The sequence below is a fragment of the Exophiala aquamarina genome (assembly GCF_000709125.1).
Source record: "Exophiala aquamarina CBS 119918 chromosome Unknown aczIA-supercont1.2, whole genome shotgun sequence".
Lineage (NCBI taxonomy): Eukaryota > Fungi > Ascomycota > Eurotiomycetes > Chaetothyriales > Herpotrichiellaceae > Exophiala > Exophiala aquamarina.
The window spans coordinates 36,766-49,364 of NW_013550586.1; the positions used below are offsets into that span (position 1 = coordinate 36,766).

Here is a 12,599-nt window from a genome sequence, read left to right on the forward strand (position 1 = left end):
GAGGGTAGGAAAGAAATCCGAAGACGACACGGAACTATATTCAAAGAGGAATACAAGCTTAAGAATGGGTGGAAGGGACAGAACACTTAACAAGGATGGTACATATGTTCTAACCATTACCGGAAGATGTAGCATACCAGATTAGGCTGGAGCGACAGTGCGCCGTTAGCCACCATGGGGTAGATCGCTCATTTACGTAGTGCATTCTGAAGCAATCCGAAATGAAGAGGACATGACACTTCAGTCCCCTGATAATCCTTGTTCCAAACTGCGTATCGAGGCGGGTGCCCGCTTGCTTATTAGCTAATTGACGCCCGCACAGTTAAATTCCTACCTACTTAGGCAGTGCTACCGGCCGAAGGATGTGCTGGCAGAATCGTCATTCCCACTGAGATGTCCGGGAAACGCTAGATATTTATTTACAACCAACTGCCCATCTTCGAGCTAGATGTTACGAACGACGGTCTGCTTTCCCGGTGCCGTGCATTCGACGCCTTGATAGGAGACAACGCTGAAAAGCACGCTCTCGGAAGGTCTGGGAAGGTCTTGGCTCGTGTCCACCTTCGTAGAGAACGTGCTTGGGTTAAAAGAGTGACACTTCATATTCAAGAAAGGCGGGACCGAACTTTCTACGTGACAACTAGAAATTGAGAATCCTCTAACTTTAGTCATTATCATTTACTATCTCGTCGACAATACCTGCAAAGACTTCCAGATGTACTAAATAACTGATGTGGTCTTGAGAGTAACTAGTACGTTTTGCACAGTGCTTCGCTAGGTAGTAGTCGGCGCGGGGTGGCAGCGTATCCGTCCCTGCCCCTCAGGAAGTGCCGCTAATTAAAGGGCTCGCAAAGTACGGAGTACTCGTATAATGAGGTTGGAGGGCTATGTGTACATATCCGGGATGACATACGGGGCACCGCCAGGCTAACAATTTATTTGGTGCCTCTTTTTGAACTACCACTCCGCCATTACACCCACCATAAAAATGGAAGGTGAATCCACTTCGGATTGAATCGTGTGGCCCACAATTAATTCCGTTGTCCGTCAGCGCTGAATGCTCAGTTGTACCATCCCAGCATGAGTCAGTCTTGCCGCCGAACTGGTTCGCTGCAGCTAAACATGCATTTTTGGGTTGTTGCCAAAGGCTGCAAGCGGCTTTCACTAGTAACTCCTTGCCCATCCTCAAAGTGAGACCGCCAGAAACAGTTCCGATATAGTGGACTTCATTGGTGGGATGCTAGAAACTATTTCAGAAGCATGAGCCTGCAACAGTAGGCGTGGCCGCTGTCAAGTGCTCACTTCACCTGGCGGAAATCAAAATAGTTTAATATAGATTAGTCGGCTGAAAGATCGTCACTTATCGAAAATTCAATGCAGCCAAGCCAGCCACTGATGTATGTGGATTTTAATCATGCCACGTGTTGCGTAAAGAGAGACGGAAGCCCGCTAAAGCTTAAAGCGCCCGGCCGAGAATTGTAGAGCCCACGGCCCCCGCCAGGGGTCCAGGATGCCCTGAAACCCTCGCTTTGGGCCGGATGACACGGAGAAGTTGTGGAGCGGCCATCATAGACGAGGAGATTCGTCTTCGCTTGCTAGGTTTGTGTACATTAGACTAGTGCATCCGGCTTGTCACGTGCATGATAGCTTCCAGTGGCCTGGGGCCGATGAAAAGTCTAGGGGTGCACTCAGTGTCATAACATTTGCCCCTGGCCGTATGTCTTATTGCGGTTCGTTCGTCTTCTTCCTTCCATCGGCAGGATTGGATATCGAATCGATCGATTCTCCCATCTGGCCCATGTGTCGAGGAGAAGTGAATCTCACCTCCTGTAAGGAAGTCCAGCGCTGCTAGCCAGGAGCAACGCAAGCACTGGTAGTCTTCCATGCAACCAGATGTCCTAGATAATTTCAAATTAGAAAGCGACCACGGAATGAGACGTTGACCTGTGGGGAGGAATAGAGATGTGGGTGTAATAAAAGATTGGTAGGGGTGAGTGGTATGGTATTGTCCCAGTGTGAGGGTGTGGCAGGACTAGTCTATCTACGTAGCTAGCAGCCTTGGCGCCAAGTCCCGCTTGCGATTGTGGCATAAAACTCTATCTTCAGAAGTCTGCACCAACCTCAAAAGTGTGGAGTGTTGAGAGCCATGAGGCAAACCAACCCAGCGATCAGCCCCGCGCAAGGCAGAGTTAATACCCACCCACTGAAAATCCAGACGACTTGCTTCCAATTTACCGCACCAACATCATAATTCATGAGCGCAACCCCAACAACAGCACCAGTAAGGCATTGGGTAGTGCTGACTGGCAAGGCAAGTCTCGACGCCATTAGCACAGTAATTGCAGCGCCAAGCTCGGCGCTAAAGCCTCGTGTTGGCGACATACGAGTAATCCTGTTGCCGAGTGCGCGGATGATGTTGTAACCATAAAACCAAAAGCCAGTGCCTAGCAACAGGCCGGCGATAACAAGGAACCAGACGGGGGTCGGCGCTTTCGAGTTGACTTCGCCTGATCTGAAGGTCTGATAAGAGGCGACCCAGGGGCCCACAGCGTTGGCAACGTCGTTGGAACCGTGCGCAATTGACATCAACATTGCCGACAACACCTGGCAGTAGGTCCATAGGTGTTCGACACGGATATCATATTTAGGGGCGCGGCTATGGACACCGTGGAGCGCTTCATCGGAGTGCGTGACGCAGTCACGAGTCACACCTTGAAGAAGAATAAACTTAACATAGCCCCAAAGCCGTCGTGGGTGGTGTATGGGTAGGTGTCGGACTGGTTGAAGAAAGCGCTCTTCGGGTTCCAAGGCACGCTTGCGCTGCTGGACGCCCTGGGAACCGTTCTCGAGTTTCGAGGAATCGTCAATTTTATTAGTATTCGCACTCGTAGATTCCGCCTTTTCGCCCCTGACAACGCTGTCTGAAGAGGTGGTCTCTGCGGAACTGGCATAGGGGCTCGCATAGTAGTCGGTCACATAACTCCCATCTGCGCGACCGGGAAAGTAGAGTGGAGGATTTTCCTTCTTCAGCAACGGCCCGAGAGGTAGGTGATAGAATTTGACGCGAGCATCCATCTTGACAAGTCGACGTTCAAAGTATGGGATGAAGAAGGTGTATGCAATAGCGAGAACTCCAAAAAAGACACCCAGAATAACCCCCACAGCCTTGCCGGCTCCGAACTCTTCCAAAGAGGGTGCTGAAGGAGTTTCGACAACAATGAATAAAGCCAGGATAGCGCATGTAAAAGCTATATAGAAAGGGATGGCTCGCATCGCCTTCTTGAACGAGTCCTGTCGATCAAGAATGCTGTACTTCAAGGTCCCGAAAATGAATGCAGCAAACCCTGCTGCGATAAGTGGTGCCACACCCCACGATGCCGCGGTCTGAGAAACACTTCCCTTCTTCCATTCCCACGTAATTTTGGATTGTGAGGCAAAGCCTACTCCAACGAGAGACCCAACGATAGTTTGGGTTGTTGACACTGGGAAGCCAATTGTGTTGCTGATGGCAAGCCAGGAAGCACTCCCAACCTCCGCACAGCCCATGGCTAGCATGAGAGTTCCAGGCCGGTCCGTGAATCGATCCAAGGAAATGATGCCGCTTTTGATTGTAGCAGTGACACGAGAGCCGAGGGCGGTGGCACCCACAAACTCTGTACACGCGGCCAGAACACCAGCCTGGGGCATGGTAAGTGTACGTGCAGCGACTGAAGTTGCGTACGAGTTTGCGACATCGTTTGCGCCATTGCCCAGGGCACTAAAGACGAAGGCGATTGTGGTCAAGGCAAGGATCCAGTCGTACTTGGCTGTGATTGATGGAGCCATGGCTGCCGATGCTGCAAAACTGAGAGTGGAAGAGCAGGATACCGTCCACGTTTGAAGAGTAATTCAGCAGTACCAGATCGAAAGATGCAGAGCCATTATAATTTGCGGTGCAATGGTCAGGTCTATATACCTAATGGGGTCTCGTTGGTGTCACAAGGATAGAGGCATGACAGCCTCCTGCCACAATCAGCTTTCCCTGTTCACCGATCCAATAAAGCCCCAAGTATTCAGCACGCTGTGAGAATGAGATGCTTGATTGAATAACAAGACATGGCAAGCATTGTAAAGCTAATTCTTGGCATTCTTCGTACATGCTTAGAGATAATGTGGCAATATCGCTGTTCATCGGTCCAATAAAGCCCCAAGTATTTAGCACGCAGTGAGACTTACGTGCTTGATTGAGTGACAAGACATGACAAGCCTTGTAAAGCTAATTCTTGGCACTCTTCAGACATGCTGAGAGATCGTGTAGGATTGTCGCTGCGCTAAGCTCATCTGCGGTCCGTATGCACCTACGGAAAGGTTAGAGGTGCAAGTGATGGAATTGAGGCGTAGCAGGCAGAATGGGCTTTTATAAACATAGAATAGAGTGTAGTTCGGGATAAGCTTTGTATCTCTTCTGGGGATTGTCTGTTTTGACATCCTTTTCGCATTGTTATAGGTACTCCCTAAACGCGTTTTCTACTTCCACGTTAAACCCCTTGGACCCTTTCTACATTATATTCCTGCACTAAACTTGCTTGCCTGCGGTAAGGCCTTGGCTAGATTATGTCCTTGTATTGCCAAGGTAATTTACGGATAGAGCTAGTCGGTGATAGAATATACAGCGGACAGGGACCCGCCCGGGCGAAGGAGGGTCACTTCGCGCGGTTCGCAAATAGATACCATTCTGGCTCGGACTAGAACAGGGCCCTGGAGCCGTGTAAGACACTAAGGTTATTGCCAAGAAGACGCGATTTGACGGCCAGCTCACCATCCTTCGGGACAAGCAGTCCAAGAGAATCCGGCGCTACAATGAACTTTGTCCTCGGCCTTTGGCAATCCGACGGGCCCCCAATATAGTCATAGTGCTGGTGACTGAAGATGACATGGTGAATGACTTCAGATTCGAGGCCACCCTGTTTAAGAGAGGACACAATGTCCTGACCTGTATTCAACCGCATGCGATGTCGGAGGCACTGCTGGAGATCACGTGGATACCTCGTCAGATCATGGCGCATGCCGAGATCGAAGAAAATGCGTGTCAGCCTGCCAGTCTCGATGTTTGTATGCTGGATTGGAAGATTCAGTGACGGCACTGTGATACGACCTTCTGAGGCTGGCGGGATTGATTACTTCTCTGGGAGGGTCAAAGACCCAGCATCTAGTGCAGAGCATATCACCTTAGGCATGTTGGGCAGTGTTGCGCTCACTGTTTGTTTTCCAAAAACTGCTGCGACCATGAAGACTGGACGATCCTTTGGAGATTTAGGAAATTTGATATATTAAAGGTGTTGTTCCCAGGTATACCGCATTGCTGCCGTCGTGTCTTGCATGTTAGTACTTATTGGACAGGAAGCGTGCTGCGTGTTCGGCCCGAGCCTCATTCGCCGCTGTCAGAGCCAGAAGCAGTGCTTCTCTATCTCATACCTCGCAGAAATCCGCCCTAAGCCACTGTTTAGAGGTACTTCAGGCTCATATATTCCAATCTCGACAGGGCAGCGCTGTTGGTGTGCCAAAAGCTCAAGTTGCTATTACGAGGAAAGTAACAAGTAGTCACGCATGAGGTATTCATAACCTCCACGACGGCTGGGCGGACGTCACCCGAAAGCGGCGCCCATAACTTCCTCTTCTCTGACCATAGATCCAGTTGGATGCCAGTACATATGATTGTAGTTACGCCATATTTCTCGGCACTGTTGCTTGAGATAAACCTTCGTACAATAAGCGGGACCAGTTCGTGACGTCCTCATCACCACCGTTCGGCTCTATACGCAACCACGCTTTGAGAGATATATCACTGGCGCTTGGCGATGCACGACAATGTGTAGTTTCACCCGTAACCCAGGCTTACCTGACCCTAACCCAACAACTTGTGCCTAGCAGCAGCCTTCCAACCTGTCGCATCTCACGCAACAAAAATCTACCAACACATCGAGAGGTCGTTGTCATCGCTCTAGCAATCACCGGTTAAGGTATTGCTTGGCGTTTGCTGCATCACGCGGTATCAAGCAATGTCACCGTAATTGATGTCAGAGAACTACATATCCCCCGGAGCAACTGGTCGCAACGATGGATGGGTCAATTGCACCGCGGTCAAAGAATTCGAAAAATACTCAAAACTCTTTGGCCGTGAAACCGCTATTCGTATTGTTCGTTTCGAGCTATCTCACTGTCAGCCTATCAGGTATAAAGAATCGTTTGGAAGTATTGGTCCTGAACTTATGCACAGATAAGGAGTTGAGGTGGATCAATGCAGTCTACGCAGCCTTCGAGGATGAAAAGGTCACCGAATTCGCAGAGATTCTAGGATCTGTTGAAAACGAAATTCTAGATCTGAACGGCTGCTGGAAAATAATTGGAAATGATGTAGTGGCATCAGTAGGGGCTACATAAATACCCCATATACGGTGGTTGACATCTAACGTTCTGCTAGAAGTATGAAACTACATGATACCAATGCCAAAGGCGCCCTAGTAGGGCAGGCAGGATTGCATGGCCGTACTGTATGCAGAGATAGATAGATAATTACATACGAGATATGAAGACTCAATCAAGGATGGCTGAAAGATCCACCAAGCGATAGTGTTTGCGGCCATAGAAAACCCAGTAAGCCCCTGCGTACAGATATGCAAATACCAGCACGCAAACAACATAGTTCATGGCGCTCACTTCGACAGGTAAAAACAGAGGGAAGGAATAGAATACTGTAATAATCACCGTCCATATGACGACGACAAGGTTGGCGATTGGGCCAAATCTAGGCCACCAAAAAGGCCCTTTCGGAAAGCTGCCATGACGCGCTCTCAACAAGAGCACCGCGGGCGCTGCATAACTCATGTACTGGAGAATAATCCCAGCCGAGATGAATGAATTGAAAGCGGTGGTCGATGCGAGATAAAGAAAGCCACAGATTGTGATCCAGCATGAACCCCATAGGATAGCCCATAGAGGAGTACGGAACGGCGCCGGTGCAATCCGACTCATCCTGCTGTGGAAGGGAAATGCTCTGTCACGACTCATCGACCATACAATCCTTGATTGCCAAGTATGCATTCCAATTACAGCACCCCATGTAGCGATAACCATGAAAGCGCCTAACGCGAGGGCGGGAGTCGCGTTGTCACTGTAAGCCGCATATAGAACCCCGAGAATGGAGAATGTATTCTCCAGGTCAGGCGCTTTGAAGAAGACGGCAATGTTTATTGGAAATGCAACGATAAAGCCCATGCCGACGGTCCAAAGCAACGCTTTCGGAATGTTCCTCCGTGGCTCTGGGATCTCTTCGGCCAAGTGAGTGGCAGCGTCAAGACATGAAAAGCCCCAGTTGACGCTGCTGATGCCAATCATGAAGGCAACACCATTGGACCAACCTGACACGTTGAAGTATCCTTCTGTCCCGAACACCAGTCCGACAGAGGCCTTTTCAGTGTTTGAGGCTAACAAGGTGATGAATATTGCCACCATCAGTGAGAGGGAGATGTACACAAAGCTACTGGACATAACTGGGATGAAGCGCTCGAAAATGACCATTATAGTAGCGGTCCAATTGGCCCCCACAAACACGAGAAAGCCCATCCACTGCTTATATTCGAAGTCAGGTCGTGTGAGTGCAATGAGGGCGAATGTAGTATTTGAGAGTGCCGAGCACGCCGAAGCGCCGATACAGACAACTGCTGCCCAGGAGATAATGCCTGTCATGTACGACAAAAAGCGACGTTTTTGCTCGGATGCAAGCTCTGCAACATAGAAGTACTGAGCACCCGAATGCGGATAAGCTGAGGCCAGCTCACCCAATGTGATGGCAACACAGAAGGTAATGGCGGTGATCAGAATAGTGCCGTAGATGAACAGGGGTCCCGCGCCGAAAGCTGCGCTTCCAACGACCAGCACCATACCCAAGCCGGAATTGGAGATCGAATAGCCCAGTGACATGGCCGACCAGACAGTGAACGGCTTCAGTGGAGGCTTCTCAACCTCCATGGTATCGGCAAGGTGAGCAGACTTCATTTGGTTGGACATGGTTGCCTGGTGATTGTGATGAGACACCTTGATGTCGTGCATATCCCCAGTCATGACTTCGGCACGTTTACTCGATCGATGCCGCAACGATGGTGAGGTTAAATGTGAAGAATGACACGGAAAAGAGCTCTCAAACGTTGATAAGAGTTGTGAAGCGCGTTGATATAGCTATTTCTAATTGTCGAACTAACCCCCGAGGGACAGTTCGTGCACAGAAAAAGTCTGAATCATGGAGAAGAAAGATTGTGTAGGTGTGCTTCAGAAGGCCTTGGAGATGTGCAATCTCACCATCTAAGAGATAACACTGGAAGGTTATCATCAGTGACTAGCTTACTTCGTACGGAGTACTCCGTCTCTCATCAACGTGCGTACCAAGAGGAGCAGGTGCATGGTCACAGGGTTGTTGGATTTTGGAAAAGGGGACTTGGCCTCGGAGTTTGATTGGGGAGGATGTTGGTTGATTGTTAAAGGCGAGGCATTCTGGCCCAAGAACATTCCTAGTTCGTGGTAGTAGATGCGGCGCTACCAAGGAGCTAATCGATATCCGCAATAAGAAAGACAAACTTGAAGTTTGCTCGGCGACGTGCCGTTTGTAGACAAAGACCTGGAGGCTTGTAACTTCATCCCTACCAAGAATTACTAACCCTAACCCGTTCAAGTTTCTTGTTAGCCACCACGCAGCCTTAGTAGCTTTTATATAAAAGAGGAGAATATAACTAAATCCCCCTATACTAACTGTCTTTAACCTCTCTCAAGGCGGTCCTATAATGCTAGTCAGCGAAGGAGGGGTCCGGGTCTTTAATGGGTCCAGGTCCTCGAGGTCTATCAAGGACCCAAAGGACCCCAAGGAATCGTAGGATGACTAAGCAATCCAAAGAGTGCCAAGCTAGGTGCCAAGCAGCACCAAGTAGAGACAGTGCTTATATAAAATAGATGACTACTCGCCTAGTGCTAACTGTACTTAGCTCCAGATTAATATAATCCGTTTGTACTAGTCCTAATTAGGTAGGTAAATCTATAGTGAAGACCCGGACCCTACCTTCGCTGGAGCATAGTAAATGCATGTGTGTGAAGCACCAACTCACCATTCTAGAAACTATGTTGTCATAGAACTGCTGGCCTAAGAATTTCCCTGCCATTTCTTGGCCCAGTTTGTTCTGGCTTGAAAGTTCGGAAGGCTTATTCGACGGCATCTAGACTTGAAAGGCACTGCGAGAATGCAATGATTGACTTTACCCAGCTTTGAGCGTTGCTAAGCGGGAGAGGATGCCATCAAGGTGAATAAACATGTTGACCTCCCTCCTAGCCATATGCCAGCCCTGAGAAGCTAAGCTTGAACATCCAGCCGAGAAGTTCGATCGACTCCGGACAACTGTGCAAATGACGAGGGGTAGTGTACCGAATGATCCGTTAGGCCCACTCCTATATCTGGTTGGAAGTTAATTTCACCAAGGGCACACTTCAGCGGGCGATCTAAAATCGCCGAACCGTTCGAGCGAAGCCAACACGGCAGAATCTTGAGCCCAGCGACTTCGCATTGAGTGTGACGGTCAATACGTTTTAACTACCGAAAGCTCTCTCTCCCCTACACAATTCAAGGCTGAAATATAGATCACTCACTGCGATACAAAGGGGCTCTCTTGGCTGTTGTACAACTACTTGCCACGTCTAGGTACTGTTCTTGCCGGACCTCCGTCTCTACAGCTGGCGACAGAGAGAATTCACTGTTCAGACTGGCAATTCCCAGCATCAGACAGATCTACCTGGCAGCGATTCGACTGGCAGAAACATGGTGCCCCTTGACTTCCGCCCATGATGACTTCTGTGCAGGTTGTTGGTGAGTTATTATTCCTTGCGGAAGCATCTGTGAGCATTGAGCTTTCTTTGATAGAACCGAGAAAGCCTTATGAGCTACGCTAGGTCAAGACAGTTCGAACGTTGAGGCCGTATGATCTGTTAATCAAGACAGTGGTGGCATCCCTTTGCCACACCGATATGATAGTCATTGATGGAACACTTTCTGCGACGTTGCCAATCACAGCGTCGCACGAAGGCTCCGGTTTCGTGATCGAAGTGGGAAGTGCCGTGGAGAACTTTAAAGCCGGTGATCGTGCGATGAGTGGAGTGCCGCTCAATCCATGTGGACACTGTGAGGACTGTCGTGGGCCTGAAGATCAAGTTCAATACTGCAAACATACGACAGGGGCTATCGGGCTAGGTGTGGACGGCGCCTTCTCCGACTATCACGTCGCAGACAGCAGGACCACTTGTTTGATTCCGGACAATGTAAACCTCGCAGAAGGTGCCGCACTGGCGTGTGCAGGTTGTACGATATATTGTGCAGTCAAGACTAGTAGGCTCGTATCAGGTGGATTTCTCGCGATCGTTGGAGCTGGTGGAGGTCTAGGACACCTTGGAGTGCAATTTGCACGGGTGAGGGGCATTCAGGCAATAGGTATCGATGCTCAGGATGCAGCTCTTGGATTATGCACAACTGTGGGGGCAAATTATGTGATTGATGCGAGAGAAGGCCAAGAGACACCTGTCGCTAAAGTACAAGAGATCGCCGGGGCTTCCGGAGCAGACGCTACATTGAACTTGAGTGCTCACTCCACAGCTACCGTAACTTCCTGCGCCGTGACTAGATGTCACGGCACCATGATGCAGGTTGCTTGTCCGCAGCAAACGACAATCTCTATCTTCGATCTCGTTTCCGCGATGTTACAGTCAAAGATTCCATGCTAGCGGGTACCGATTGTTCCCACGAGATGCTCAGAGTATGCTAGGTACGGACTCAAAGTTAAAATGACTCTATTCCATGGACTTGATCGGGTCACAGAGATGGTACAGGCCTTACGATCTGGCACATTGAAGGGGAAAGCGGAATGCCACTCATCAAGATCAGTCCAGGCTCAACCAAGAATTGCTTTCCGAGGCCTTGTGGCACTCGTGATTCAGAGGAAACTCGGTGTGAATTCGGGCCCCTTTAATGTAAACAGGCTGCGAATCTAAGCTGAATGGCCGAGAGAGGAGGTCTAGACAAGGCTGTTGTCTTCGGTACAACGATCTGGAGAAATCAAATGTACTCGGCACTGTGTGGCGGGGTTGCTGATCCATTTCCTCGTGGGGATTGGATTTCGGGGACCACGAAACTTAAGACTTTGGGCTTGGTTTACTTAAGATGCACATGATGCCTGAGGTGATGAGGACACCATTTGCAAAAGCAGTTTCATCAAACTTCATATCCAGTCATTTGTTCTGCCCAATATGCATGGTCCCTCCTCTCAGCCAATTCCTCAACCAGAGCATTATCATGCACGCCAATGTCGTCTATACAACATCCTTATGTTGCTTATCATGGCCATCGGATCACTAGTCTTTGGATATGCCAATGCAGTCATCGCCATCGTCGCCGCCCAGCCATCCTTTGTAAGTCGCCCGCCTGTGCAGTGTTATTTGCAATAACATCTTGGGTCAATGCTGACCGCCATGCTACCAAAGTTCTCTCATTCGGCCTTCACCAGCGTGCCGATTCCAACTAGCTTTTGGGCCTGATGAACTCATTGTACTTTGCTGGAGGCTTCTGTGGATGTGCTGAAGCTGGATTGGTAGCAACTTACGCAAGCTCTCCAGAAGTTCTTGCCAATCTGAATGAATCAGCACTTCAAGCTGCAGTGGCAATGTGCTATGTGTTTATCTTTGTCCTAGAATGCAGCCTCGGAGGTGTACAGTATGTGTACCTAGGAGAAATTTTCCCAACACACATTAGGTCCAAAGAAATGGCTATTAGCACATCCGGATTGGCCCTTATGAATGTCATCTGTTGCATTTCAGGACATTGGATGGAAGTTCTATCTTTGCTTCATCTGTCCATCAACAGTGGCAGCTGTGCTCATATACTTTGTCCTCCCGGACACACGAGGTCTCCCACTTGAGAGCGTTGGTGCACTTTGTGGCAATGAGGTCGGAGAAGCCGAAGTGACTCAGGATCACATGGGGAGTGACAATGAGAAACCTCAGAAGCACGATGATGACCTGAATGGGTACAAGGAACAGGTTGAGGCCGCCGTCACTACGAAGCACGTCGAGGGGCTATCGTGAGATTTTTGAAGATCTAGACACAGCATCATTGCAGGGGAAACGGATCATGACTGGTCTAAGTTCTGGTCATTGGCAGACGAGATGACACTAGAGGATTGAAGCTGCCAACACACTGATGTTTGGTTAATGGTGAAGGCGATTTGGGCCAGTCTCATTACCCTCATCGATTTGATAGTGCCCTAGAACGCGAAGTAGTTGCCTAGGCGAAGATGATTTAGTGTTAGTTGTGAGACAATCACCTTGGGATGCTGTCAGATTCTGTGAGGGCAAGTCCATGCATGTATAGTTGTCCCTCAAAACGAACAGAATGCTAACATTAATGAGCAACGTCCATCCCTTCCTGCCTCGAAAGAATAAGCAACATTTAGGGAAACTAATTTTCAGACTTGGCTTGACCAGCCCGACGAGCCCTTCCCGGCTCAATTAGAATCTGCTGTTAGATTGCGCTGTCC

General features: G+C 49.4%; 5 protein-coding genes across 5 annotated transcripts; 2 read left to right on the plus strand and 3 right to left on the minus strand.

The window, feature by feature from the left end:
- Window positions 1-2,121: 2,121 nt before the first annotated feature.
- A1O9_01869 (PiT family inorganic phosphate transporter) lies at window positions 2,122-3,825 on the minus strand (the record flags this gene model as incomplete). Its single annotated transcript, XM_013407445.1, has 1 exon — window positions 2,122-3,825. One exon carries the CDS (start codon window positions 3,823-3,825, stop codon window positions 2,122-2,124), a length of 1,704 nt encoding a protein of 567 aa, XP_013262899.1.
- A 986-nt stretch (window positions 3,826-4,811) lies between these two features.
- Window positions 4,812-5,237, minus strand: A1O9_01870 (uncharacterized protein; the record flags this gene model as incomplete). Its single annotated transcript, XM_013407446.1, has 1 exon — window positions 4,812-5,237. A coding segment is annotated over exon 1 (234 nt), but the record flags the coding sequence as incomplete, so codon positions are not given.
- A 1,336-nt stretch (window positions 5,238-6,573) lies between these two features.
- A1O9_01871 (uncharacterized protein) lies at window positions 6,574-8,046 on the minus strand (the record flags this gene model as incomplete). Its single annotated transcript, XM_013407447.1, has 1 exon — window positions 6,574-8,046. The coding sequence occupies one exon, from the start codon at window positions 8,044-8,046 to the stop codon at window positions 6,574-6,576; it is 1,473 nt and encodes a 490-aa protein (XP_013262901.1).
- Window positions 8,047-10,041: 1,995 nt separating this feature from the next.
- Window positions 10,042-10,791, plus strand: A1O9_01872 (uncharacterized protein; the record flags this gene model as incomplete). The annotated part of the gene is made up of 1 exon (XM_013407448.1): window positions 10,042-10,791. One exon carries the CDS (start codon window positions 10,042-10,044, stop codon window positions 10,789-10,791), a length of 750 nt encoding a protein of 249 aa, XP_013262902.1.
- Window positions 10,792-11,403: 612 nt separating this feature from the next.
- A1O9_01873 (uncharacterized protein) lies at window positions 11,404-12,147 on the plus strand (the record flags this gene model as incomplete). The annotated part of the gene is made up of 3 exons (XM_013407449.1): window positions 11,404-11,475; window positions 11,589-11,735; window positions 11,881-12,147. 3 exons carry the CDS (start codon window positions 11,404-11,406, stop codon window positions 12,145-12,147), a joined length of 486 nt encoding a protein of 161 aa, XP_013262903.1.
- Between the last annotated feature and the right edge of the window lie 452 nt (window positions 12,148-12,599).